General features: G+C 64.8%; 3 protein-coding genes across 15 annotated transcripts in view; 1 reads left to right on the top strand and 2 right to left on the bottom strand.

Annotated features, from left to right (window-relative positions):
- ESPN (espin) overlaps positions 1 to 15,784 on the top strand; it is a 30,035-nt gene extending 14,251 nt beyond the window's left edge. Inside the window, exons 6-15 of one of the 3 annotated variants that reach the window (XM_059039325.1) lie at positions 2,059 to 2,260; positions 3,228 to 3,499; positions 6,156 to 6,317; positions 6,408 to 6,603; positions 8,168 to 8,194; positions 9,300 to 9,445; positions 9,521 to 9,784; positions 14,335 to 14,414; positions 14,505 to 14,516; positions 15,637 to 15,784. In XM_059039325.1, the coding sequence (XP_058895308.1) occupies positions 2,059 to 2,260; positions 3,228 to 3,499; positions 6,156 to 6,317; positions 6,408 to 6,603; positions 8,168 to 8,194; positions 9,300 to 9,445; positions 9,521 to 9,784; positions 14,335 to 14,414; positions 14,505 to 14,516; positions 15,637 to 15,784 (1,509 nt within the window). Of the gene's footprint in view, positions 1 to 2,058; positions 2,261 to 3,227; positions 3,500 to 6,155; positions 6,604 to 8,167; positions 8,195 to 9,299; positions 9,446 to 9,520; positions 9,785 to 14,334; positions 14,415 to 14,504; positions 14,517 to 15,636 lie in introns of all 3 variants that reach the window. The other 2 variants (XM_059039333.1, XM_059039314.1) reach the window with 2 other exon arrangements.
- A 948-nt stretch (positions 15,785 to 16,732) lies between these two features.
- TNFRSF25 (TNF receptor superfamily member 25) lies at positions 16,733 to 21,151 on the bottom strand. Of its 3 annotated transcripts, XM_067018490.1 has the most exons (10): positions 21,080 to 21,151; positions 20,423 to 20,546; positions 20,087 to 20,221; positions 19,564 to 19,731; positions 19,392 to 19,470; positions 18,576 to 18,631; positions 18,370 to 18,477; positions 18,153 to 18,190; positions 17,503 to 17,683; positions 16,733 to 17,302 (listed from the first exon to the last, which is right to left on the bottom strand). In XM_067018490.1, exons 1-10 carry the CDS (start codon positions 21,119 to 21,121, stop codon positions 16,980 to 16,982), a joined length of 1,254 nt encoding a protein of 417 aa, XP_066874591.1. In that variant the 5' UTR covers positions 21,122 to 21,151; the 3' UTR covers positions 16,733 to 16,979. The 3 variants fall into 3 exon arrangements, with proteins under 3 accessions (XP_066874591.1, XP_066874578.1, XP_066874585.1); XM_067018477.1 differs by having other exon boundaries at positions 19,392 to 19,731; XM_067018484.1 differs by having other exon boundaries at positions 18,153 to 18,187; positions 19,392 to 19,731.
- A 718-nt stretch (positions 21,152 to 21,869) lies between these two features.
- PLEKHG5 (pleckstrin homology and RhoGEF domain containing G5) overlaps positions 21,870 to 26,583 on the bottom strand; it is a 28,298-nt gene continuing 23,584 nt past the window's right edge. For 7 of the 9 annotated variants that reach the window (XM_067018449.1, XM_067018452.1, XM_067018460.1 and 4 more), the window contains 10 exons: positions 26,371 to 26,520; positions 25,908 to 26,018; positions 25,630 to 25,779; positions 25,407 to 25,544; positions 25,121 to 25,240; positions 24,386 to 24,518; positions 24,177 to 24,292; positions 23,900 to 24,084; positions 22,678 to 23,454; positions 21,870 to 22,423 (listed from right to left, as the gene is read on the bottom strand). In XM_067018449.1, coding sequence (XP_066874550.1) covers positions 22,414 to 22,423; positions 22,678 to 23,454; positions 23,900 to 24,084; positions 24,177 to 24,292; positions 24,386 to 24,518; positions 25,121 to 25,240; positions 25,407 to 25,544; positions 25,630 to 25,779; positions 25,908 to 26,018; positions 26,371 to 26,520 — 1,890 coding nt within the window. In that variant the 3' untranslated portion in view covers positions 21,870 to 22,413. Of the gene's footprint in view, positions 22,424 to 22,673; positions 23,455 to 23,899; positions 24,085 to 24,176; positions 24,293 to 24,385; positions 24,519 to 25,120; positions 25,241 to 25,406; positions 25,545 to 25,629; positions 25,780 to 25,907; positions 26,019 to 26,370; positions 26,521 to 26,583 lie in introns of those variants that run through there. The other 2 variants (XM_067018473.1, XM_059039664.2) reach the window with 1 other exon arrangement.

The following is a 26,583-nucleotide window of genomic DNA, read 5'->3' as shown; positions in this document are numbered from 1 at the left end:
CCCATTTCACAGGTAGGTAAACCGAGTCTTGGGGAGACCCAATCACCCAATCATTCAATGGTGGAGCCCTGGTGTCCAGGCCTGGAGCTACCTGTCTTCACCACTACTCTGTATGTTTGCTCACGTGTGGCTACTTCATAATTGAAAACCTGTGTTACTCTTTTCAAATTATTTTATTACGGTTACAAAGCCATGAAGGAAGCCACTGGGACTTGAGCGCAGATGTGGGTGGCTCCCAGTCCTGGGCTCCGGCTCCTCTGGTGCAACGTCTGTCTTGGCGCAGGAGGGAGGAAAGAGGGCTGGCTTCACAGACATCTTGAGAAGGGGGGCAGCCTGGCCACGAGAGGGGCTGCGGAATGAGGCTGGAGGAGAGAAGGCCGATGACCTCCTGCCCAGAGCATCGTCTGCCCTGTCGTCGGGCATATGGGGGCACCCTGGTTCTGGGGACTCCAGAGCACAGCAAGGCCCAGGGGTCAGAGATGGCATCTGGTCCCAAGGAAGAACTACGCCCCCAGAAAGGGCCGTCCGGAGAGAGTAGTGGTCCACAGTGCCCCAGCGCCCTCTGGCGCCCCCTGATGGAGGCTTTAGCTGCAGGGAATGAGCAAACAAGCACCATTCCTTGATTCTGACCCCGGTAAGGTACCCTGCTAGTGCTTTACGATGTAATCTCAGTTCATCTTCACAGTGAATTAATACTAACAGTTGACACATATGGCATTTACTGGCTACCATGCCCTGGCGTTTCACTAACTTTAAAAATCTTTGTTATAACATAATGGGGCAGGCAGTACTGTTATACCCATTTACAGTTGAAGAAACTCAGGTGCAGACAGAAAGGACAAGTGACAGAAAGGTCATGTAGCTAGTAAGTGGAGGAGATGAAATTTGAAGCCATCCCCCCAGGCTGCAAAGCCTTTGCCCCTAACCTCTGTCGGGGCTGGGCAGGTACCCACTGCAGCCAGCCAAGGAAAGAGCCTGTTCAGGCTGCCCCCCGAAGCCCAGCTCCTATGGCTCCCCTTGGCTCAGGGGTTAGGCAGCAGGGCCTGCCCCCCCCGAGCTGGGTGGGGTGTGGAGGACCTGGCCCCCTCACAAGGCGGGCCCAGCTGCGGCAGTGACAGATCCAAGCCATGGAGGATACTGGCCCAGAAAAGGCAAACACTCCCGCAGAGCCCCTCATTACGGGGCCAATGAGCGTGGCCGCTGAGCCGTTACCTGGTGCCAGGCCTGCCTCCCGTTCCCGGGGGACCTGTGACACTTCTCAGGCAGGGAGGGGGCGCAGGGCAGGGAGGAGCCGGCCTGGGCAGGAAGCAGCAAACAGGGGAGCAGCAGCCTTGCCTGCAGCAGTGCCAGCATGGGCAACGTAAGCATGGCCCCCACCCCAGCCCGCTCCCAGGCGGGAGGGTCACGCCTGTGGGCAGGGGAGAGGCAGTGGTGGGGGATGGCTGAGCTCAGGTCGCGCCCCCCGCCCCAGCTCAGCTGGGCCACCCCAGGCCCCATCCTTTCCCCAAAGGCCCCATCAGGAGACAGGGGCTAGGCTCGTGTTGGGATTTGCCCCAGTCCGGCAAGGAGAGACGGGGTGGGTTGCTGGCCAGCTCGGGAGATCAGTCTTTCCTGCAAGTTGCAGGTGCTGTGCACCCCTCCCCTATCCCCAGCTGCTGCAAATGTTCCCACCCGCTGCAGCAGCGCCGGTGCCTCCTCGCCATGCTGGAGCCTGGCCCTCTGCCCATTGATGAGAAAGGAGTAAGGCTGGTGCTGTGGCCGCCCTCGCTTGGGGTCCAACCCAGCATCCTCTCTCTCTTCTGTTAGTTAGCCTCTCAGCCCCCCTGAGCAGAGACCAGCCAGGGCTGGGAGTTTCCCAGGAATCCGCGCTCCTGCCGCTGGGGGGCTAGGTTTAAATCTTAGCCTGGGGAGAACCTGAGAGATGATGGGGAAGGGAGCGCAGAGAGGGAGGTGGCTCGACCGAGGTCACACAGCGAGGGTGTGCCCGAGCAGGACCCTGGCCCCGGGTGTGCTGGTCTTTGGAGCGGGGTTGCCCTCATCGCCCCCTCTCCCGCTCAGAGCGTGGAGCACCGCGTGCTGTCACGGGATCCATCCGCTGACCTGGAGACCAAGCAGCCTGACTCGGGCATGTCCTCACCCAACACCACCATGTCGGTGCAGCCACTGAACTTTGACCTCAGCTCGCCCACCAGCACCCTCTCCAACTACGACTCCTGCTCCTCCAGCCACTCCAGCATCAAGGGCCGGCGCCCCCCACATGGTGAGTGGGCCTGGGAAGGGGGAGGCGGGAGAGCAAACTGGAGCCAGACCGCTGCACCCTGAGGACCACCCCTGGGCCCACTCTGCCCTCAGCTGACACTGGAGGCTGCCCAGGTCGCCAGGAGGGCTGGTTCTGGCGAGGACGGGTGACACTCACCCTTGTGGGTGTCCATCACTGACGCGCCTGTACATCCACAGGTACCCTCCCACCAACAAAAGCCGCATGCAGCCCACACGCAATTCAGTATCCTCACACACACACACAGAGTGTTCCCCAGACGTTACACACACCTACCCACACTCGAGTGCACACCTACACGTGTGTACACACAACGTACAGGTACGAATGCACAACCACACGTACAGAACCATACAGACCGCTACGCTGCACGTGTGCACTCACGCACCCCAGGTCCACAGACCAACGCGAACACATTCATAAGTGCAAAGAAGCACGTACACACACGAACACACACGAGTGCACACTCAGGCAGAAGCCCGGCACACGTGTTCACACATGCTGACCACGCCCTGAGCTTAGGTGTCTGTCCACCTGCGACGCCTGCTTTACGCCGCCAGGTGGTGGCGTGCAGAGCTGCTGGGGCCCCCTGCAAGGATGCGGTGTGGCCGTCCGTACTCGCGGCGCCTGCCCGGCCACATCTGCCCCGAGGAGCCACCCCTCCACCCTCCAGGTGGCTGTGCTCCGCAGCCCTGTCCTGGAGCCCGCGGCCCCCTGCCAGTTCCCCTCAAACCTGAGCACAGGCCTTTCCCCAACGAGTGCAGGGCTGCAGGTGGGCACGGCCAGGGCGAGGGTGGGCCCGGCCCCGTGGGGCCCACAGTGGGACCTTGTCAGGCTGCACCCGGAGCCTACCTACTCCCGTGGCAGGTCTTTTCCGGGCAGGAGGGGGTCTTGGGCCTGGGGGCAGCCTCTCTGCAACCTCCCAAACCCAGCCTTCCCTCTGTCCCAGGGCTTCCCAGCACGAGAGCTGCAGACATACAGAGCTACATGGACATGCTGAGCCCAGAGCCGGGCCTGCCCCGGAGCAGGATGGAGAGACCCAAAGCACCACCTCCACCACCCAGCTTCCTCCCACCGCCCTCACCCCCGGGCACCCAGCTGCCCCCACCCCCGCCAGGCTACCCAGCTCCCAAGCCCCCCGCGGGGCTACAAGCAGCTGACATCTACACGCAGACGAAGAACAAACTCCGCCATGTGGAGACCGAGGCCTTCAAGAAGGAGGTAGTGAACCCTCCCCAAACTGCCTGCCCTCCGGCCCCGGGAGTGGGCTGCCGGGGGGCAGCAGAGGCCAACATGTGGCCCGGCTCACGGGTACAGGGCGGGCGGCGGTGGTCCCCGGTCCAATGGCCTGTTCAGGAGTCAGAGCTTCTGGTCAGCCCCGTGGCGACTCAGGGCTGAGCACTGGGGACAGAGAGATGAGGAAGGCAAAGCCAGCACCCTTTGGGGAGTTGGGGGGCAGGGTGGGGGAAGGGAACATATACCCAGATGGCCGTGCCTCTCCGGGAGCTGGGTCCTCACCGCCTCTTGCAGAGTGGCAGGGAGCTCACGGAATGGGCAGAGAATACGTGCCTACTGCCTCTCCACACGTGCCCAGCTCCGGGCTCGGGTGGAGAAAGGGTCCCAGGGGAGTGTCTTCCAGGTGGGAGATGCAGGCAGTGTGGGGTGAGGGCGGGGAGGACGGTGGAGGTGGGGGGGGGCACCCGCAAGGGGAGGCTCAGCGCCCTCTCAGCATTGGAGGCTGCACGTTGGGGGTAACGTGGAGGCTGGCTCCCCGGTTTGGGGCTTCAGCTCACAGGTGGGTAGACAAGCCAGTCCTGAGATGGGAGGCCTGGGGAGAAGCAAGCTTGTAAGAAGGGGCCGAATCCGGTGCGGGCACTTTGAGGGTGGGGGGTGCCTGGATGCAGGGCCTGTAGGTTCCTGGCTGAGGCTTTGGGGCAGGGGAGGGGGCAGAGGGCTGGTCTGCACAGCTCTGAGGGTCCTGGGCAAGGAGGCCCAGAGGGTACCCTGGGGTTCTGGCCCAGAGGACCGAGGGAGGCTGGTCTGAGAGGGGTGGTCAGCCCGAGACCCCGGGCGGCTGAGGGTGGGGTGGCAGATAGAGCCCCCCTAGGGTCCTGTGGGAGCCCTGACCTCGTAGTTCTCCCTCGAGCCCCAGGCAAGCTGCTCCAGGGCCAAGCTCAGTAAACAGTTCCCACAGGTGACCCACATCGCAGGGCCGCCGGCTGGGGGAAGGGGAGGACACAGCCCCACTGCAACCCTTCTTGCTACCTCAGACCAGGCTCTCAATGGGTTCCTCTTTCATCTCCAGAAGGTGACGGCGGCCCAGGAGAGGCCTGCAGGGGGCCTAGGGCCAGCGGACTTTGCAGGCCAGGCGTGTGGGCCCTGCCCCAAGCCGCAGGACAGGCGGCCCGGCCTGCGGCCCCTCCCCTGAGCCAGAACACCAAGACAGTGAGGTCCCGTGCCTCTCCCGGTGTGTGCGTGCCCGGCGGCAGGCGCTGGGCCGCTCCACAAGGGCCCTTTGTGTGCCCCGCGGCCCCACCCCCGCTCCCCGGCTTTTCCCGGACCGCGGGCAGGAGCGGGGTCGCGGCGTCCGCGCCTCGGGGCTGCAGGGGGCGCCGAGGGGGCAGGCTGGCCCAGAAAACAAATCCCGCGGTGTCGCGTTTCCTTGCAACGTGAGCCTGGCCGGGTGGGGCTTGGAGGGTCCGGGGCCACCGTGGGGACGCTCGGACTGGGGGTGGGGCGGGGGACAGCCCCTGCCAGGTGACTTGGCCTTTGGCCCTTGCGCCTCCTGTCTTTCTTCCCGGGCTGGGCTCAGTGGGGGGCAGATGCGACGGAGTGGGCTGTCCGCGCTGTCACCCGAGCCCGGCCTGCCTCCCCTGAAACCCGAGGCTTGGGCGCGGGTGTCGGTGTCCCTTACGCAGCCGGCGATGGTTTCCAGATGCGGAAGGGAAAGGGCGGAGGCGTGACCCGGAACCCGGGGGGCCGGACGTGGGGGGCTCCACTGCCCGTGCCTAGGCCCAAATTCTGTCTCTGGCGGATGGAGGGGGTGAGTGGGGGGATGAAGCCCGGGGTGCTCGGCCCGGAATGGAGGGAGAGAGGCGCTGGGGGGCGGGGCCACATCTGGCCTGCAGGGTAGGCGCGGCGCAGCAGCCAGGTGTTGGCGGAGCAGTGGGCGCCCCCGCGGCATTCCCGACCGCTGGGGGTTTCGGCCCGGGATTGGCAGGCCCTGGGTGAGGTCGGGCCGACAGAGCTCTCGGGCGCTCATAGGCGCGGGCGGGCGGGCGGGCGGGCTGGGCTGTAACCCGAGAGGAAGTATCAGGTAGCGCAGGTGTCGAGTCCATGCCGCCCCCGCTGCCAGGTGCACAGCGGGGGGCCACCGGCACGGTCGCAGGTAGGAGCAGCCCCAGGCCGGGCCGGGCGGCTGGGGGCCCTGGGCAAGCAGTGGACTTCCTCGGGGCGGAACTCCCGCCAGAGAGGGTTGCGCGAAGCCCTGGTTTCGCGTGGGACCGTCTGTTGGCCGGGAGCGGGGTACGGCTGGGGCCTTAGCGCTGCCTAAGCTGGGAGCTACCCCTTCTCCAGCTCCCCCTGGCGTTTGGGCTGGGCCACCCCGCCCCTCGGCCCGCCCCTTCTAGCCACAGTGGGGGCCCCTGCGCCCCTTGGCCCGCGCCCAGAACCCCTCCCCGTGGGGCCGACCGAGAGTGCTCTTTCACCGAGGCCCGCAGGACCCTGGCCGCATCCCCGCTCTGAGAACGGGAGGGTCTGGGACCGCGGCTGGCCACGAGCCCCCGGAAGGTTAAGAGCTGGGAAGGGCGGGGAGAGGGACGTGGGGGGCGGAAGGGACAAGTGCCCGAAGCTCACTCCGCCCGCCGTCTTCCCGCAGCTGCGCTCCCGCGACGGCCGCAACGGGCTGCGGAGGCAGGACTCCAGCCGCAAGCCCCGCGCCTTCAGCAAGCAGCCCAGCACGGGGGACTACTACCGCCTGCTAGGCCGCCACCCCGGGGAGCCGCTGGCCGCGCGCCCGGGCATGGCGCACAGCGAGGAGGTGCGTGCCCGCCAGCCCGCACCCGCCGGCCGCCCGGGACCCGGCCGGGCCGCCCGCGTCTCACTCGCTGGCCCCTCCGCTCCCCCGCAGGCGGCGCTGCTCCCCGGGAACCACGTGCACAACGGCTGCGGCGCGGACCCCAAGACGTCCAGGGAGCTGCCCCCGCCGCCCCCGCCGCCGCCGCCTCTGCCCGAGGCCCTGAGCTCGCCGCCGCCCGCTCCTCCTCTGCCCTTCGAGGGCTCTGGCCCTGGCTGCGGGCAGCGTCGCTCCTCCTCGTCCACTGGCAGTGAGTAGGGGCGGGTTGAGGGGTGGGGGGCGGCGCTAGCCCTGAAGGGGGAGGGAAACCAAGACCCCCTCCTCCCCCATCCCACCCGGGCAGCTGCCACTGCCCTGGTGCTTCCTCTTTTCCTCCTTGATCTTTCTGCAGCCCCACCCCAATGAGGACTTGACCCTAAGGGGAGGCTTGGAGTTGCTTTAGGTCCTGCCAGAGCAGGACTGGGCTGTGTGACCTGGGGCAAGTCCCCTTCCCTCTCTGGCCCTGCCTTCCACCCAGTAGGCAAGGCCTCCCAGCTCTGGTGGCTGCTGTTTCTGATGAGCTGGTGCTAGAGGGAAGCTCAGAGAAGTAGAATGAGCTGCAGGGAGGCAGGGTTGCTGGCCAACCTCCCTCCTGCCCCACATCTATCCTGAGTCACCCTTCCACTCCTGGCCGCTTTCTCTTGTTCCCCCAAGCTAGCTACAGCCCAGGGCCTGGCTATAGGGTCAAGGCCAGTAACCCATCATACTCTGCCCTCCCCCTCCTGGTGAATCCCCTGAGCATCCTTTTTTTTTCTTTTCTTTTCTTTTTTGCGGTATGTGGGCCTCTCACCGCTGTGGCCTCTCCCTTTGCGGAGCACAGGCTCCGGACGCACAGGCTCAGCGGCCACGGCTCACGGGCCCAGCCGCTCCGCGGCACGTGGGATCTTCCCGGACCGGGGCACGAACCCACGTCCCCTGCATCGGCAGGCGGTCTCTCAACCGCTGCGCCACCAGGGAAGCCCTGAGCCTCCTTTATTTAAGAGCTAGACTGGTGACCAGGATTCCTGGGCTTCTCTTCTGAAATGCGGGACAGTCTCCTTCATGCCAGGGCTCCTGGAAGGCCCAGGAGGTGGTGTCTGGGTGCTGATGCTTCCACTCCAGTCTGGCAGGGGGTGGCCGAGCTGCCTTCCTCACCCAGCCACTCGGTTCAGGGACCATACTTAGTGGTAGCATCCAAAGCTTCATTTCCCTGACTAGGGTTGCAAGGCTGCAGTAGCATCCAGGGTGGGGCCAGCCTGGGCTCCTTGGGGCACCTGTGGTGCCGCAGCCCCTGCAGAGCACAGCCCATGGTAGCATGTCCACCGTCAGCTGAGCCCCCAGAAAGGCCCCCAACTTTGAGGTCAGTGTCTTCCCTTGGCAGCCTGGAGCAAGGCTGAAACTAGGCATAGAAGAAAAATAGACTCTGGGCTTCTCCAGACACCCCTTCGCAGCAGAGCCTGGGCTGGGTGCCCTATCCCATCCTAATGCCAAGATTGAGGCCCTTGCTAGGGGGGCCAGGGCCAATGGCAGCCCAGCCCAGCCCTCAGGGGCACCAGCAAAGCTGGGAACTGAGCAGACCACCCTTATGGAGCCCCAGAGCAGCCTGAGCCAGGGTCAGATGGACCGGAAAGTTCCTCCTCTCACACACACACACCCCCGCCCCGCCCACCCGGCCCCGCGCATCTCCCCTCCTCCTGCCCTCCCTGGCCCTCTCTTGCTCTCCGTGATGTCCTAGCCTCACCCCAGCCCCCTCCCTCTCCTAACTTCGCTGTCACTTCTCTCCTCTCGGCCCCTAGAAGTGAGAGTGCTGAGACACAGGAAGAGTGAGTAGCTGCGTGCGTGGCTCCTGGCTGAGGCGCGGGGGCGGGGCACAGGGCACGCTCAGGAAAAGCCAGGCTGGCGGGCTGGGGTCTTGAGGAAAGGACGGGACCAGGGGCTGGCAGGCGAGGGGTCCTGGACACTACAGGTTCTACCCGCATTCTGTGCCGGGCAGACGGTTTTGCCTAAAGAAATGAGCCCGCAGCCGGCGCCCACCGGCACTTTTCCCTTTTTCCCCTCCCACTACTGCGCTCTGGGATCCTCAGCCCGGGGAACCCAGAAGCTGTTGGCCCCCTCTTCCCCCCCCCCTCACCCAGCCCTGACCCCTTCCTTCCTCAGTCTCTAAAGACAACCCTCCCCCAACTCCATTCACCTCCGCCGGCCTCGTCGGAAAATGCAAACTCCGCGCCGCGCACTTGCATGTCGTCCGCCTGGCCCCTCGTCCTGAGTGCCCCCACCCTATATCCTTAGTAACGTCTCGGCTTTCCCGGGTCCGCCAGAGCTGCGCTGCGCTTTGCCATAAGTGTGCTCCGTCTGGGCTTGCAACCAGTGCGTCTGCGCGTGTGTCTGTCTGTGGCGGGGAGAGGGGGCCGGCTGGCTTCTGGCATCCAGGGTCCCGAGTCTATAGCCATGGAAGCCCCAGGTGACTCAGTCCAAGGGTCACTGGGGTTTGCTGGTGCAGAGAAATGGCCAAAGGGAGGCTCCACCCTGGCGGGGCCGGGCCGGGGAAGCCGGGACAAAGGTCGCCGGCTGGCCCCAGGTAGTGTTCTGGAGCTGGGCAGTCAGTGCGCTGGGCGGAGATAGTCGCTAGAGGCCCCAGGGCCGGCCCAGGAGCCATCATGAACTCCCAGGGGACTCCAGGCGGGGGCTCCACACCCCGTGAGTAGGGCCGGAGGATGGCGGGGCCGCGCGGGCTGCCAGCTGAGGACCCGCCTCTGGGGTCCCAGAGAGCGGCCTGCGGGACCCGGGACCTGGAGAGGTGCCCTCTGAGCCCAAGGGAAGGCCCCGGCCTGCGCTGACCTGGGGAAGAGGGCAGCAGAGGGCAGGTTGGGGACGGCGGGGACACGGGCCTCACACCAGGCCAGCGTGTCCTCTCCTGCCCCCGCGCAGGCACCAAGTCTTTCAACATGATGTCCCCGACGGGCGACAACTCGGAGCTACTGGCTGAGATCAAGGCGGGCAAGAGTCTGAAGCCGACGCCGCAGAGCAAGGGGCTGACCACGGTGTTCTCGGGCAGTGGGCAGCCGGCCTCCCAGGTAGGCGATGCGACAGACGCCCCCGCCCCTCGACCCCGCCCACCCGGCACTCAGCCCCGCCGCTTCTCCCCGCAGCCCGACTCGCCGCTGCCGCCGGCCTCGCCGGCACCGTCACGGGCCAGGAGCCCCACCCCGCCGGCCGCGGGGTCCCAGCCACTACTCAACGGCAGCGTGGCGCCGGCGCCGCCTGCCACCCCTGCGCCGGGCGTGCCGCTCGACGTGGAGGCGCTCATCCCCACGCACGACGAGCAGGGCCGGCCCATCCCCGAGTGGAAGCGCCAGGTGATGGTGCGCAAGCTGCAGCTGAAGATGCAGGAGGAGGAGGAGCAGAGGCGGAAGGTGGGCGGGGTTGGGCTTCCCAGAGGGCCCTGGGGTCCGCACCTGGGTCCACAGCCCATGCGCCACATCATCCCCCAACCTGCCCGGGACCTTTCAGCCTCAGACGGCTCCCATTACGTTTGGGAAAAAGCACGATTGGACCACCACCCCTCTCCTGGGACGGTTCCCAGTCTCCACCGCCAGCACCACCCCCCAACAGCCTGTCCTTTAATGCGATGGCAGTGTTGATCAAAGTCTAAGATGCCCTCAAATCGCCCGTGATCTTATTAAAATGCTTTTTCTGATTCAGGTGCTCTGGGTGGGGATGGGATTCTGCGCTTCTGACAAGCTCCCGGGTGAGGTTGACTCATCCAAGGGACCACATGAGTAACCAAGAGACTTTTGGTCGTAGTCAGACTGGCCTGGGCTCTTTCCCTGAGCTACCACTTTCCACTGATACTGAGCCTCATCCAGCCTCAGGTTTCTCATCTGTCGGATGGGTTGATCATCCCTGGCTGGCAGGATAGTTTGCCATTGATCTGCTCAGCAGACATCCCCCCCCCCACCCCGCCGCCGTTACACACTCTTGTCGCCTCTGGGGATTCACGGTGAATATGTCAGGGCGGGGTGGGTGGAGGGGGGGTTGTCAACCAACAAACAGGCACAGCACCTTAGTCGGGTGATAAATGCCCCCAAGGAGACAAAACAGGGCAATGTGAGAGGGTGAGCAAGTGGGGAGGTGCTCTGATGAGGAGGGCAGAGGACTGGGGCAGCCCTAAACCAGACCATCCTGTTTGGGTTTGGGGTGGTGGTAGGGGGAGAGAGTGATGTCTCAAGTAGACTTGGAAGATGAGGAAGAAGTGGACAGGGGAAAAAGTGGGTCAGAGCGAGCAGGAAGGACCGGGGAGGTCTGACAGTCAGAGTGGGCGTGGTAGCTCCAAGACAGTACCACGGAAGGGGGTGGAGTGGAGACGTCAGGAGTGGCCAGATCACTAAGGCCTGGCCTTGAAGACAATGGACTTTCTCCTGGAGTAGTGGGGAGCCTGGGAGTGGGCTTAAGCGGAGAAGTCGGCATCGTCATATTTGTATTTGGGAAACATCTTTGTGTGGGGGGCTGGGGTGGGCCAGGATGAACTGGGTGGCCTGTGAGGAGGTGATGGCGGCCCCTCCCCCCCACCTGGGCTGGAAAAACCCGGCACCAAAATGAGGAACAGATGAGACTATAAGTGCCTGGCAAGCCTAGCTCTGTAAGTTGTTGTATTATTCCAGGAGTCAGAGAGGGTGGGAACAGGGGTGGAAGCCACAGCTTCAGCCACGTTAAGGGCCTCTCATTCAGCAGTAAAACTGACAGCATGGACAGGGAGGTCTTGGGCCGCAGGGGAGTTTGATTTAGGGGTCGTCTGTCTGGGATGAGGAGAGGCCTCGCTGGGATCTGGCCTCGAAATCGCAGACCTTGGATGGGGAGGGAGAGGGCTGCCGTCTGTCGCAGCTTCAACGCCTTTTGCATGTTCCTTTGGTGGTGTAATGAGCGACCAAGCCAGGTGTGGAGATCCCATCTGCCGGCCCTGCCTCTGCAACAGCGCCCAACGACCGGCTGTGTCCCCGCCAGCGACCACAGTGGACACTGCCCAGCGCCTGGAGCAGCGTCCTGGGCCGAAGCCTCGTCCCAGTGTAATCGCCCGCCGGCCAGGCGCGGCCCGTCCCTGCAAACGCAGCCCCGCGGAGCCATTACACCACCCGGGACATGCAAAAGGCGCCCCCCGGCGGCCTCTGCGGGAGCCGGGCCAGAGGGAGACGCGCCTCCCTCCCCTCTCTTGTCTTCCCCGCCTTAGCTGACGGCCGCCAGCTCGTGCTGCTACCCCCGCGAGGGCTGGAGGTACTCCCGCGAGTACAACGGCATCCTCGGGCCCTTCGGCGAGCTCATGACCGAGGCCGACATCCTCCGCATCGAGCAGCAAATCGAGAACCTGCAAGTGTTGCACAAGGCGCAGAAGCTGGAGGCGCACCTGGAGCAGCTGGAGTTGGAGCTGGAGCAGCTGCTGCCCATCTCGGCCGCCCTATCGGCGCCGCGCTTCACCGTCGACCCGCGCCGCATGCACGGCCGCGCCGCCAGCCTGCCTGCCTGGTGCAGCAAGATCTCCACGCTGCTCAAGCGCATGGCCACGCTGCTGGCCGCGCTGGGCGGACGGCCCGCGCACCTGGCCGAGCTACTTGCCGCCGACACAGGCCAGCCGCTGCCGCCGCTGACCGACGCCCCCTGGCGGCCGGGCCCGCTCTGCTTGGGCCGCTCGCATTCTCTCAGCTGGTGCCGCGAGGCCGTGGCGCGCGAGATCCTTGAGTGCGGCGTCTCGGTGCGGCACCTCCGCGCCACCTACGAGCGGCGCGCCCAGGGCTCGGCGCCCGCGCGCGGCCCGCCCCGAAAACTCTCGCTGCCCTCCGGCGCCCCGCGCCGCGAGCCCATCCTTGAGGAGGACTACGTGGCGGCCGGCACCGGCGAGCCAAGCGCCGTCGTCGCCAACGGCCTACCGGCCGCGGGGGAGCCCCTGGGCGTCCTGGGCCCGCCCGAGGCGCCAGGCCGCCAGGCGGCGCTGCCCGAGCCCGAGCAGTTGGCGCGCAGGCCGCCACCCTCCACCGAGCTGCGAGGCGTCCAGGACTACATCGACATGCGCAAGGAGCGCATCGTCTACCTTTTCCTGGAGCACTGGCGCAAGTGGACCTTCCGCGGCCCCGGGCGCCACGCCCAGGTGCGCCTGCGCAGACTGCTGCCCCGCGTGGTGGCCGCCGGCGCCGACCCCGGCCCGGAGGCAGCCGACGCCTCCCAGCCGCCGGCGGGCGATGGCCCGGACGAGCGGCTGCTGCGCCTGCTGAAGCAGCGGCAGGTGGTCGGCAAGCTGCTGGGCCACTGGCGGAGCCTGCTGCGGCAGGTGCCGGCGCGCCAGCTTCGCGGCCCAGGCCTGGCACACGGCTTGTACTGGCCCGAGCACTTCTTGCCGCCCCTCGACGGCGGCGCGCCCCGGCGCTACGACAGCCTCACGCTCGACCTCTTCATGCTCGGCTACTTCCAGCTGCTCGAAATGGGCCTGAGCCGCGAGGAGCGCAAGTTTCGCCACCTGCTGTGCTACGAGATGTTCGACCGGCTGGGCAGCCACCCGTGGGAACTCATCCGTCTCTTCCACCGCGTGGTACTCGAGGAGGTGGAGGCCGGCCGGCGCGGCTGGAGCGATGGCTTCGAGGACCTCAGGCGCCATTTCTTCGGAGACACCCCGGAGGCTGAGCCGGCCCGGGAAGAAGAGGTGGAGAAAGAGCAAAAGGAAGGGACAGATAAGGAAGAGAGAGAGCTGACCGAAGAGGCCGCTCCAGCTCAGACGGGCGACTGGCCAGAAGGGCAGCCAGAGGCGCCGGCCCCTGCGCCGCAGCCCCCGTCCCCACCCCCGCCAGCCGCGCCTCCCCCGACGTCAGAGCCCCCTAGTTCCGAAGCCCCCACCGAAGAACCCCTGGAGCTGGTATCTGAGATGGGCGAGTTCAGCAATGAGGACATCTGCCGGTACATCGACCGCAGCTTCTCCTTCTGGAAGGAGAAGGAGGCAGAGCTTTTTGACATCTGAGCCGCAGAATTCGGAATTTACCCTCAAGCGTCTTAACCCGGGCCTGGATGCCTGTCTGATGCCCTCCAGAGGTCAGAATACGGCAGGAAGAAACCAGGACCGGACGAGTGGCCTTGGAAAAGCCAGAGTGCCCAGAACCAGGCTGCCTCAGCCTTTGAGATCCCATGGTGGCCGGTTGTGGGGTGTTGGCTGGAATGGGCAGGGCACGGCACAGAGCCAACCAGGTGTCCCCCTCTGGCTCTCCAGCGATGCCTGGCTCCGTGTGGAGCCAGGTGGAAGAAGCAGCCCCTCTGAGTGCGGGACTGTGGGTCCCCCTTGGGGCAGTGTGGCTCTCTTTCTTTCTTTGGTTTTTCACTGGAGTTCATAGCTACCTCTTTGGCTGAGGTCAAGGGAGCCACATGTGCAGTGTTCGTGTGACGTGTCCAGACCCTTTCTCCTCTGTAACATGCGAGTAATAAAACACTTTGCTGTAAGCTGCCTGTGTTGGGTGCCCCCACCCCATATCATTGCAGCCACACGATTGTAGAGCTAGCGTCTACCCCCTCTCAGAATAGGCCAGGCATAGAACAGAAGGTCCTTCACAGTGGAACCAGGGACCGGCCTGAGCCTCTCTGAGCAGGCAGGATCTGTGGAGGCCCAAGTATGAGTCTGACCAGATTCTGGGCCAGGGGCCTGGAGCCATCTATCCACCCCACCCCCCACCCCCCACCTTGGGGAGTCTCCCCCTCTGCTCCTCTCCTACACCTCCTACACTCAGCTCTGACCTCTCCGGCGCCGCCTGTGGGTCACGGGGGCCTGAGTCTTCATCCATTTGCCCTATAGAAGGGCATCAAAAGAGTCTCTTCCTGCGACCCCACCTGTGTCCCGTTGTCCCTGACTCATGCAGGTCCCCTGGGTGGGGGAACACCCCCGCTGACCCCCGTGCCCTAGCCCATGCTGGCCCTGAAGCCTTGTGCTGTGTTTCAGGAGAAGGAGGAGGAGGCCTGGCTGGCCAGCATGCCCGCCTGGAGGCGGGACATCCTGCGGAAGAAGCTAGAAGAGGAGAGGTGAGCTGAGGAAGATGCGGGGCTTGGCAGGGTGTCTTGATCGTGTCCCTGAGGTGGTGGCACCAACTAACACCGTCTCTTTTCTTCCAGGGAGCAGAAGCGGTGAGTGTGGGGCTGGGCCCAACCTGTGTCCCCTCCCCCCACCCAGCCACAGTCCTTTTGTCCCTTCCTCCAGCCCCATCTTGAGCACATCCCCTTGTCACTCAGCCCTGTTAGCACAGTGTCTTTGCTCCCAGTAATGCCACCAGACCCCTCTCCCCCAGGAACTTATCCACTGCACCTCAAAGTCTTGCTCTTACGCCATAATGACCTGTCCCCAATTACCCAGCCCCCATCTCCCGTTAACCTAGCCTTTCTGCCTTGCAGTTAACCCAACCTCAGTATCGATAACCTAGAGCACCTGTCCCTCAGATCTTTAGTTTCTGCCCTTAGTAATCTAGCCGAGTGCTGCCTGATAGATGTATAAGTTGAGCCACGTATGTAATATTAAATTCTTAGCTGCCACAGTGAAAAAATAAAAAGATGAGTGAACTTAATAGTCTATTTTACTTAACCCAATAATAATAATTATGAAAATCACGGAGATGTCTTACACTCTTTTTTAAAACTAAGTCTGCGAGATGCGACGGGCATCTTGCACCTGCAGTGCATCTCAGTCTGGACGTTTCATAGGCTCAGCAGCCACACGTGCTTAGCGGCTACCTCATCAGCAGTGCAGATCTAGCCATGGTCTAATAACCTGTCCCTAATCGCCCAGCCCGTGTCTCCCAATAATGTGGTCCCTCTGTTCCCCAGCAGCCCAACCCCAGTCCCCAGGAACTCGGGTCCTAGCCCCCGCACCACGCCCTCCTCACTCTCTGTCACGCTGTGACCCAGCACCTCTGTTTCCAGTAACACCCCCAGCCAGCAATAACCCAGCTACAGTCTCTCGCTTTCCCAGCTCCTGTGTGTCCCCCAGTGACCCCAGTCTGCCCGCAGTGAAGCTCCTCTGTCCCCAGCAATCCTGCCCACATGCCTCCTATCCTCCTCCCCTCCACCCCGTCCCCAGTCACCTTCTACACCTACAACCCGTTGCCCTGCCCACCATTCATTAGTGCCTCTGGCCCCAGCAACCCAGCCCCTGCCCTCAGTAACCCACTCCTTGCCACCGGTGGCCCCCCCCACGGGGCCTGGCCCACCCTCTCACCCTTGCCCGGGATTGTGCCCCCCGCCCCATGCCCAGGAAAGACGAGGAGCGACAGAAACAGGAGGAGATGCAGCGGGAGAAAGAGCAGTCGGAGAAGCTGCGGACGCTCGGCTACGACGAGAGCAAGCTGGCGCCCTGGCAGCGACAGATCATCCTGAAGAAGGGGGACATCGCGAAGTACTAGACGCCGCCCTCCTGCTCGCAGCCTCGCGAGCTTGGGGCCGCCCCCAGACCCCGCCCCGGCCTGCCAGGCCCGGGCCGAAGGGCTGGGAGGCGCGCCGCCCTCCCCTCCCGCGCTGGAACCCCTCCTTGACCCCTACCCCGGGCACCCCCCCCTTCCCCCGCCCCCGCATCCCCAGCCCCGGGCGACGCTGGGGCGCGCCCGCCGCCGCAGTCGCCCAGAAAAAGTGCCCAAGCTGTTGACGCAGAAAGACGCTGCTTCTTTGCATGCCTGCTTACATATATTTGCATGTTCGTTGAAGGTCAAAGTGTGCAGAGCTCTCCCCAGCCCCGTGGGTGGTGACTTTGTTTTCCTGCGGGTCGCGCGCCCTGCTGCCACCCCCTCCCCTGCACCCCGGAACCCGCGTCGCTGGCGCATCCTGGGCGGAGGCAGGCCCCGCGCTCGGGGAAGGGGTTTTCCTCTCTCCCTGACCCAGATCAGCGCCCGGCCCAGCCCCGGCCGCCGAGGGTTTCCTCTCAGTCATTTGTTTACCAGAAACGATGCAAACTGCCCGTCGGGACAGAGTTGCCGCTCCCGGCGCCCCACCTCCAAGTCTGCGCGTCGTCCCCAGCCAGGCCCCGCACTCCCCGGACGCTTTCACTGTCCTGGTGGAGTGAGTGGAGGACGAGGGGTCCTGAACCCGTGTCTCCCAACTGCTGCCTCCCTGGTCCCCGCCATCTCGCACCCGCATTAAAGCTCTCTCAGCCGCCCGGGGCTCACTCGTCGTCGCCGCGACTTCCTCTCCTCGGGATAACTGGGCCACGGCGGAGCCGGAGGGGCAGGCTTGGGCTAAGGGCCACACTGGCCTCCGCCGTGGGTGGCAAGACTTCTGGCCCCTTCGACGCCCCTGGGAAACCAACCCCGCGCCACTTAACATCCCCAGTCGCGCGGAAACACCAAGCAGCAGCTTTTCTCCATAGATTTTAATAATACCAAGGCCTCAGCCAAACACAGGCCGAGAAACGGCTGATGGTCGTTGGCGCTTCCTCGCCTTAACTGGAACCCTGGGGTCGCGCAGGGGTGAGGCTGGCTGGCGCTGCTACGCAGGGCCGCGCCAGGGGCTTAATAAGTGACATGAAATGTCTACACGCATAAGTAACCGTACTTAGGGCTTCTGCAAGGGCCACCAGGGCCTCGAAGTGCCGGGTGGGCCCCGGCGTCACGGGCCACGCTGCAGGCGGCTCCGCAGGTCCTCGGCGCAGCCGTCCAGCCCCATGCGCTCCAGGGCGGCGTAGACGGCGCCCAAGCCCGCGGGCTGCTGCTGGCGCCAGCGCTTGAGCATCTCGTACTGCTGGTCTCGGAAGCGCCCGACCTCCACCTCCACCGCCTCGATCTCCGCCTCGCGCAGCCCCAGCGTGCGCACGAACTCCTTCCAGCGCCGCGCGGGCACCGCGTCCATCACGTCGTAGAGCTGCGGGCCCGGCTGGAGCATGGCGGCCACCGAGCCTGCAGGGGGCGCCGGCGAGGGTGGGGGCAGCGGGCCTGTGGCCAGAGAGAGCCAATGGGGAATAGGGTCAGGGGCCAAGGGGCAGGGGCCAAGGGGCAGGGGACCCGGCCGGGCAGGGAGGTCCACCTGGTCAGTTAGGGGACGGGAGGTGGGCAAGTGGCCTCAGGAAAGCACAGCTTATCACCTCGGACTCAGGAGAATGGGGTCAAGGCCTCAGGCCCCTGAAATCCCTTACCAAGAACTCTGCTGGGCAGCTGGTCCCAGGACCACATCACCTCCGGGCAGGGCGCCTCCCGGGCCTGGGGAGAGCCAGAGGTCCAGCTGCTGCCTACCAGCTGGACACTGCAGACCTTCTCACTGCTGCTGGGTGTTACCAGAAGGGTGGGGCTGCTGTCCGGGGGTGAGAGGTGGCTGGCCTGGAAGCCAAGAGAGGCCCCAGGTCAGCCTCGCTTGCCTGGCTCGGGGGTCTCTGGCCAGGGGTGGGCATCCCTTGCTCAGTCAGCAAACATCCCCCGGTGGCACCTCCCCCTGGCCGTGCTCTCTCACTGTGACCCAGCAGAAGAGCTGTCTCTTCTGCCTGGAACGCCCTGCCCCTGCTGCCCTCTCCTTGTTCCGCCAATCCTGGTAGAGGCCTCACCGTGGTGACACTCTTCCTACTGAACTGTTGGCTCCCGTTTACCTGTCTGGACCCCCGTAGACTCAGAGCCACTTGAGGACGGGCCCTGAGCTGCTCTCACTCACTGATAACTCGGCACATGTGTTCGTGAGGTCTACTCCGTGCCAGCTACCAGGCGCCGCGCTGGGATCAGGAGTTATAATAAGGCCCAACCGCTCAGCTCCGAAGGCTTGCTCACTTTCATCCTAGAACACTACTGAGAGTCTTACCTGCAGGGGGGTCAGGGCCTCCACCCCAGCTTCACCTGCTGAGAGACACAAAGAGAGTCTAATCAGCAACCAGGCGAGGCTCTGGAACCTGTGTCCCTCTGCACCCACTCCCAGCGCCCCCTGCCTCAGTTTCCCCCACTGCATCAGGCTGAATGGGCTCTGGGCTACCCATCCTGACCCCAGGCCTCTAGGAACGTGGGCGCGCGCGTGCGCTTACCAGGAACTATGGCCTTGCAAAGCTGGCAGCGGCGGTATGTGTAGATCAGGGTGGCACCAAGCAGGAGTGGGGCCACCAGGCCTGCCAGGAGCACTTGGACCCAGAACACTGAAAGAGCAGCTGGTGGGTGGGGGGCGGCAGCCACCCCCCACCCTCCCCCCGGCCCAGCCCAGCTCTCCCACTGGCGTTTCCATTTCACCACCTACCCTGCCTCCAGCCACAGACAGCCACACAGGGCGCAGGACAGCCCCCAAGGGTGCTCCTGCAAGGGGAGGGGATGCGGTGGAGGGTGAGGGAGTACATACCCGGGGGGGGGGGGGTGGAGACTGCTCAGGACCACCTGGCATCTTCTCCATCCTGGAGGCCCCTCCCTCCTGAGAGCCTCACCCTACCCAAGAATGTTCCCCAAGTACTGCTGAAACATCACTGGTGTCCAAAACAGTAGCAACAAACACTACTTACTGAGCTGCTTCTAGACTAGACTGAGGGTCACTAGAATGTCAGCTCTGGGATCTGCCTGTTTTGTTCCCTGTTGTTCCCCCAGCACCTAGAACGGTGTCTGGAAATGACAGACGCTCAAGAAACACTTGTGGAGCAGATGAGTGAACAGTTAGTCACCCCTTAATCAGAGCCCTGGGGAGAGCCACTAACACCCACACGTTCAGATGGGGAGGCCACAGGTTAGAGAGGTGAAGTTACTTGCCCAAGATCCCTCCGAGAACAAGGGGCAGATCTTGACTCTCAGCCCATGTTTTGAAACTATATTAAGGCGACTCTCTGTAAGTGACACATCCTATCCTTAACGTAGGGCTGGAAGGATTAGTAAAGGAAAGTACGACACAAAGTGAAGATATGCCCCCTTATTTATCTGACATACGGTGAGTTCAAATGTCTCTTTACCATCCAGTGTTTGCCTGAAGCGGGACCCACTTACCATAGGCTCAAGCCCCCTCCTCCCTGACCCTCGACCCCACTCTGCTCCCAGCCTCCCTTCCCCCAACCCAGGGCAGCCAGGAAGTTACGTGGGACAGGACACGCAGCTGTTGCCATATTCATAGAAGCCGGGAAGGCAGGTCCCACAGTGAGTGTCTCCGCCGGAACCTGTGGTCCGGGAGCTGGTGTGGGTCAGGACGGGAGAGAAGGAGGCAGGGGAAGGGGGTGTGGGAGTAGACGGCCCGGATCGGGGGTACCCACAGGGGGCCCGCGTGCGGCGGTGCAGGGCCTCACAGTCTGGGCACGGGTGGCAGCGAAAGGGAGAGCTGTGGGGACACTGGCTGACGACGCAGTCCATGAACCAGCCTGGCTTGCAGCCGCAGTGGGTGTCCGCCACCGCCGAGCAGTTCTTCAGGGCCACCTGGGAGGCTGGCAGGGGCATTTGGGGAGACGGGGGAGAGCAGAGACTGTCAGAGCCAAAGAGCCCCGCAGAGAGGCAGGACAGGTCCCCTGGAGAATGGAGATGAGGAGACCAGAGACAGGGCCACCCCCAATGCGAGAGAAGTGTGCGGATCACCACAGACCAGAGGCTGGACGGTCACCAGGACGAGAGGGCACAAAGGCATCCTGAGGCAAGAGCAGGGTAGAGGGCCCCAGGGTGGGGTGGGCGCAGGGCTCTCCCAGCCAAAGGCTGGGCTCGAGCCAGCCACTTTCTTCAGAAGGACCCTGGCCAGGGCCTGTCCTCCAGAGCCACCCTGCCCCCAAGCACTAGGCAGCCCCTCACCCTCCTCATCACAGGTCTGGCAGCGGGCACAGCGGGTCTTGTGGTGGTTCTCCCAGGCCAGGAAGGTGCCCCGGGGGCACGGGAGACAGTTGGAGATGCCACAGGGCTTTGTGCAGGGAGCCTTCAGGTAGTGCCCTGTGGAACCCAGCCTGAGGTCAAAGAGGGCTGCCGCCTTCCCCTCCACCTTCCTATGCCGGACTCCCTACTTCCCTCCCAGCCTCCCCTAGCCCCCTCCCTGGCCTGCCTACCACCACTCCCCAGCCCTTCCGGCGGCCCCCGCCTGCCCCATCGGCCCTCACTTCCCGCCACGGCCCTCCCACCCCTTCAGACGCTCACCTGCTGGACAGCCCCTGCAGCAGACCAGACCACTCCTCTTCTGGAACTTGTGCACACAGTCACACCTGGGGCTGGGGGTGCTGCCCTGGCCCTGGGCACCCAGCGGCAGGAGGAGGAGGAGGGCCTGGGGGACAGGGGCTGCTGGCTCCCAGCCTGGTTGCCCAGGCCGGGGACTCTCTCTACCCGGTCTCCCCACCCTTCAGAGGCTTCAGCACTTGCCCACAGAGCAGCCCACTTCTCAGGTTCTTGCCCCAAAGGGGTGCCCATCGGTGGGGCTCTGGACTGACTTCCCCTGTGCACAGACCAGGTTTGGGAGGAGCAGAGAAGAGGGTTCCCGCCAGCCCTTCGCAGAAGGCTGGGCATCAGGCGGTCCCCACCCCCACCCACGCCCTTGCTAAGGTGGGGGACCCTGATCTATCTCTGCCTGGGGCCCCCAGATCCCTCCGGCCCCGGAGACGGTGTTTCCTCTCGGCAGAAGCGCCCCACCCCGGCTGAACCTCTAACTAGGTCGGAAAAGGGGCCGGCCCAGCCCCCCGCGAGGCCGGATCGGAGGCTCCTATCCCCACCCCCACCCCATCCCTGCGTCCCCTTCCTCCGCCGCCTCGGGGACTCAGGCGCCGGCCAGGCTCGAGGCCGTGCCCCCGCGACCCTACTCACCGCAGCCAGAGCCGCCGCACACGCCCCGGGCCGCGGCTCCATGGCCCTGGGCGCCACGCTGGGCCCTCGACCCGACCCTGGCTTCCCCGCTCCGCCCGCCGCGGGTGGGGCCCAGGCCGGCGCCCGCAGGCCCGTCCCGCCCACCTCGCGCCGCCCGAAGAGCCCGCCTAAGGGGAGGGGGGGGGAAGGGGGAGGGGGCAGGGCGGGGCCGCCGGTACCAGGAAGCGAGCCCCCAGGCCGAAGCCCGCACCGGAGCTCACCTGAGGCGGCTTGGTGGGCAAGGTGCGTACAGCACAAGGCTGCAGCCGGGTCCCGCGCCTGGGTTCTAGCTTCAACCCTGAGACCACCGCTTCCTAGGGAAGCGACTTCCCCTCTCTGGGCCTCAGAGCCCGCCCTCAGCCACGAGGGGTTGGGCCAGAAGTACCCAGGTGGGAGACCCACCCTCCCCACGTACTGCGTGGCGTCCGCCCCATCCCGCCCTGGAGGGGAGGCCATGGCCCACCCTGGTATAAGCTCAGAGGGGTGGCGCAGGGCAGGGCCCTCTAAGGTACCACGTCGGGGAGGGCACCTCGTTGGGGGCTCTAGTGGCGGGCCTCATGTCTGCGGCAGGGGACAGGGGTTGATCTTGGGAGTACTGGTCAGGCGATCTCTGCCCCACTAAGTCAATTCTGTTCCCACAGTCTCTTCCAGCGGGGCCCCACCAGAGGGAGGGGGCGGGAACCCAGGGAGGCGCCCAAGTGCACCTGAGTCCGGAAAGGGGGACGTTCCAAAAGCAAAGGACTCTTTCCGGTGGAGTATATACAAGTCTTTATAAAAGAATCAAAAGCTCAATAAATATGCAACTTTACACAGAGCCCAACCCAAGGACTGGGTGGGTGGGTAGGTAGGAGTAGGAGGGAGGGAGGGAGGGAGGGAGGGAAGGAGGTGAGGGCAGGGGAACCGTCCCATTTGGGGCCAGATGAGGGTGGAGGTGGGAAGGGCTGCCTGGGATCCCAGCCCTGGAGCCCAGCCCAGAGGCTTGGAGCTGGTGACTTCAGGGAGTATTGGGCAAGGGACCCTGCCTAGGCTGCAGGGCGGACGCACAGGCAGGTTAGTGACAGTGACGGCTGTAAGGGGGACCTGCAGCCTGGGCCTGGGCCTCTGCTGAGCCCTCCTCCACTTCCATCCAGTCTGGCAAAGTGCAAATTGGGCCCCGGGCGCGGTGGCAGGGGTCCTGCCCAGCACTCCGGCTGGTGCCCACGTGAGGCAGCAGCTGGAGCAGGGGCTGGCACACCCCAAGAGGCGTGCTGTCTGCTGTCCCTTGGTCCGTGGCACCCTTGGGAGCCTCCCTGTGCTCAGACCTCCCTGCAGTGGAGAGGAGGGGAGAGATGGTCCTTCCTTGGCTGAAGGCCTTCAGAGGGGCTCCAGCCACCCTCTCCTCCCGACCGGAATCCTCAGGCCTCTTCTTCACCACTGCCCACTGTCGCATCCTCACCAGGCGCTGAGGCTGGTCTCAGGCTCCCGCTCCCACACCCATCCCCAAATGCCATCTACTCCCCGCCATGACAGTGCCCCCAGCACACTGGGCCACCTGTCCCAGGCCAGGCCAGGCCACTCACGAGGCAGTGAGGGTGGAGTTAAGCAGCAGGGTGGTCCTGATTCGGTAGAGCTGGGCCAACGTCAGCTTCCTGTGCTGGGCAGAGGTCCCTGGGGGGGGCTCAGGCTGGACCCTGGGCGAGGCCCCCGAGGACAGCTCTCTGCTCCTCCTGGTGGGTCCTTTGGGCTCCCCACCTGGGCAGCCGGCTCTACCCTCCAGCTCTGACAGCTCGGGGCCACTGCCAGGGCCTGGTGCCCCCTGGCAATCCCAGCTGGGCCCAGCTTCCTGAGGGGAGCCCTGAGTCCTGGTGCCAGGGACGGTAGCAGCCAAGCAGAGTTCCGACAGGCTGCGGCTAGGGGCCGGGGGCGCTCCACGGGGGGTGGCCCCCGACAGCAGCTGGAGGAGACTGGCCTCAGATTTGGACTTGAGCAGTTGGGGCAGACAGGGCAGCAGCTGGACAGGAGTGCGTCGGCGGAGGCGGGGCGAGGGTGGGGGTGAAGGGGCTTGTGATGGCGCTGGGGGCCGGAGTGCTGGCTCCACCATAGGGGCTGGGGCCATAAAGTCTTGCAGGGAGGTCGGGGAGAGGGTGCCGTAGGCGGAGTCTATGGAGCAGGAGCGGCCATCCACTGGGCCCAGGGGCAGCAGCTCGCCGGTGGGCGTGACAGATGAGGCGGTGGTGCTGAGAGAGGTCTCGTCTGACTGGGAGCTGAAGGGGCCGCCCTCGAACTCGGGAGAGGACAGCATCTCCCCAGGCTCCACCACCACCATGGCCAGGGTCTCCGTGGAGCCATCCGAGACACTGTGGAGCCGAGAGGAGAGTCAGCCCAGGTGCAGCCCATGCTGGGCAATGCAGAAGTGTACGGCGTCTGCCCTCCTGGAGCTCAAGGCTCAAGAGATGGCAAGCAGGTGGCACCTGAGCCCGCAACACAGGTATCAATAATGGTGTCTGTCGTGACCACAGCACCTCCTGTTGGATACAGTCTAAGAATCTTCAGCTCAGCTCCAGGCAGCTACCACTAAGGTATCAGATTTGGCACTCAAGTTGAAAACCGTTTGCCGTCCTCCCCTGGACTCTGGTGGGAGGCAGAGCCCCCGTCCCCACCCCCCACCGGCTTCACATCATAAAGCCATTCAGAGGAAACGGATGTGTCCGGCCCTGGCCAGTGCTAATGGCCTCGGGTCAAGGGTCCCGGCTGGAGTACCTGCCCTGCTCTGGCTTGCTGGGCGCTCCTGGACAAACGTACCAGCGCTGCGAGTCGAGGCTGTTGCTGCTTTTGCGCAGGATGGTGGGGGAACTGGCAGCCGAAGTGCTACTCTCCCCTCCTTCCTCCTCCTCGTCTTCCTCCTCCTCCTCCTCCTCCTCTTCCAGGCTCTGCAGGTGCTGCTGGCTGCCTGGGTGCTCCTGCACACGCAGCTGCTGAAGCTGGTTCTGCGGGTGTAGGTGCACAGGGCCCCAGCGGGCTGTGGGCAGCGGTCCCCCACCAGGCCGCCCTGCCAGCCTACCCACCGCTCTGCTCTCACCTGGGCATCGTAGATGGCGTCCACCCAGCCACGGCACAAAGCCTGGCCGCTGGCCTGGAACGTGTAGGCCCCCACAGCGCTGTGGAACTCGTTCAGGTAGATGAGAAGGAAGGACCCTGGTTAGGAAGGGCTCGCCTCAGTGCTGGCTGAGACCACGGCCCCCGCCCGTCCCAGGCCCTGCCCAGGGGCGGCGGGGCCGGGCTCCTCACCGGGGTCCCGGAGCTCCCGACACACGATCTTTTCCAGCAGCAGCGGCGGCCTGATGACTTTGGTCCTCTCTGCCTTCTTCACGGCCTTGGTCACCACGAGCAGGTCGGTGAACAGGAAGCAGTACACGTCCACCTGGGGGACGGGAGGCCGCGGCAGCAGGAGAAGCCCGAGGTCAGGGCCAGGGCAGGGACCCTCAGCCTGTCTGCGGCAACACCCTCCCCTGGGGGTGCTGGTGTCAAACACCCCCTCCCCCCGAATCCGAGAGTAACATTCAAACGAAGGGCCAGCGGTTTTCTCTCGTCAAGCTGTATACTTGAGATTTATGCCAGTCAAAAGTTTACATGAAAGAGGAAAAGGAAGGTGGTTTTAAAAATCACGCTTTGTAGGCTCTGGGTTACACAGTGCCTGGAAAATTAATAGCTCAGCAGCAAGACTCTGGGCCGTTCCTGTCCTGCTCACGGAAGGTGCCCCCTCCTTCCCACCAGGAACACATGTGGCACCGACAAGTGGGCTGGAAGGGCACCTGCTGGGCTGGGACCCGGCTGCTGTCTTTGTAAAGAGTAAACTGACGGGCAGATAATCATCCCTCATACGATCATAACGTCACCAGTTCTTGAATTGCCACCCAAGTGACCGGACAGCTAAGAGTCACAAGCGGCCCCAAGGAAGGGGCGTCCGAAACCCACAGGGTGAGAGGGGGTGGGGCGAGGGCCCTGGGTGTGGGGTGGAGTCACCTTGCTGTCCTTCCCCTCCTTCATCCTCAGGCTCCCTTCCAGCAGCAGCTGGCGTGTCTCCTCAGGGGAGGCGCCAGGGATGGGTGCCGTCAGGTCCAGATGTAGAAATTCCTTCAGGAGCTGGGGGTTTGGGGGGGCGGGGGCAGGAGCGGTCAGAGTCTGACTCCTCATCTCAGCGGGGAGTCCTCCAGAGAGATTCCCAGCGTAGCCTCCCGTCCGTCTGCCAGTTGGGCCCTTCCTCGCTCCCAGCAGGGCCAGCGACCCCCGCAAAGACGGAGGCGCCCACCTTGTCCACCTCGTCGTTGCTGCCCTCCACCACCTCGTAGGCGTCGATGCGGCTCACCACGGCCGCCAGCCGCTGCCTCTCCTGTCGCTGCCGCATGCACGCGTTCACGTGGTGGATGAAGCGCTCCACCGAGCCGATCTATACGCGTGGGCCAGGGCAGTTCAGGTACAGAGCCGGGAGGGGCCGCAAGCCAGGGAGGGACCCTGCCCGCCGCCCCAGTTACCATGGTGACGACGGCCTCCTTGGCGCGCGGCTCGTCCGTCTTCCTCAGCACCGACTTGAGCAGCAGCGGGTACTTGGTGAGCCGCTGGTGGGGCTTGGCCAGCATGTCGCTCAGCTTCAGCCGCTGGCACTGCTGGTGCTTCTCGGCCCACTGCGGCGGGGAGGCGGGGGCGGTGCTCATGGCAGGCCACGCCCACCGCCAGCCCCCCCTGCACCTGCCGCCCAGGTGGGCCCACCGTCCTGTGCCCGGACCCACCAGCGAGCCCCACCCGCCCTCACCGTGACGTAGGCCCGGAAGAGGTCGTTGTCGCGTAGTAGGCCCCGCATGTACTCCATGCAGCCCTCCTCCTCCATGCAGTATCGGATGTAGGGCTTGAAGAGGGAACCGAACTGGCGCAGGGCGGAACAAGCACAGCACGGGTTACCGCGCGCTCCCCGCGGGCTGGGCCCAGCACTCGCTCTTCCCCACTGCCTTTCGCGGCAACCGCAGGGGGCAAGCTTATTATCCCTGTTTTCCATGTGAGGAAACTGAGCCTCAGCGAAAGCGATCACCCTCGGCCAGGTAGCAAGGGTACACGGCCAGGTGGCGTTCACGCCAGGGCAACCGATTCTGAATTCCACGCCTCTGACCACTAAGGGTCATTCGGGCCATCGATCAGGGGGAGGCTGGGGTGATGGGCAGAGAGGGTCGGCGCCCCAGCCCCGCCTCAGTGTCCCTGCCTGCGTCCGACCCGGCCCGTACCATTTTAAAGCCTTTGAGGAAATCCCCGGGCTGCAGTAGCGCCCGCGTGCGCCGCGCCTTCTCCAGCACCGGCGCCATCACGCTGCCCCACAGCCCGCGGTGCAGCCGCGCGATCTCCGGGACGTTGCTGAACAGGCGCTCCGCCTCCACCTGTGGGTGGGTGGGAGGTGCGCTAGGCCCCGCCCCCTACCGGGCCCCGCCCCTGACCACCCC

The sequence above is a fragment of the Kogia breviceps genome, chromosome 1, assembly GCF_026419965.1.
Source record: "Kogia breviceps isolate mKogBre1 chromosome 1, mKogBre1 haplotype 1, whole genome shotgun sequence".
NCBI lineage: Eukaryota > Metazoa > Chordata > Mammalia > Artiodactyla > Physeteridae > Kogia > Kogia breviceps.
Note: the sequence above shows the minus strand (reverse complement) of the source record. Positions and strands in the feature narration are given on the sequence as shown.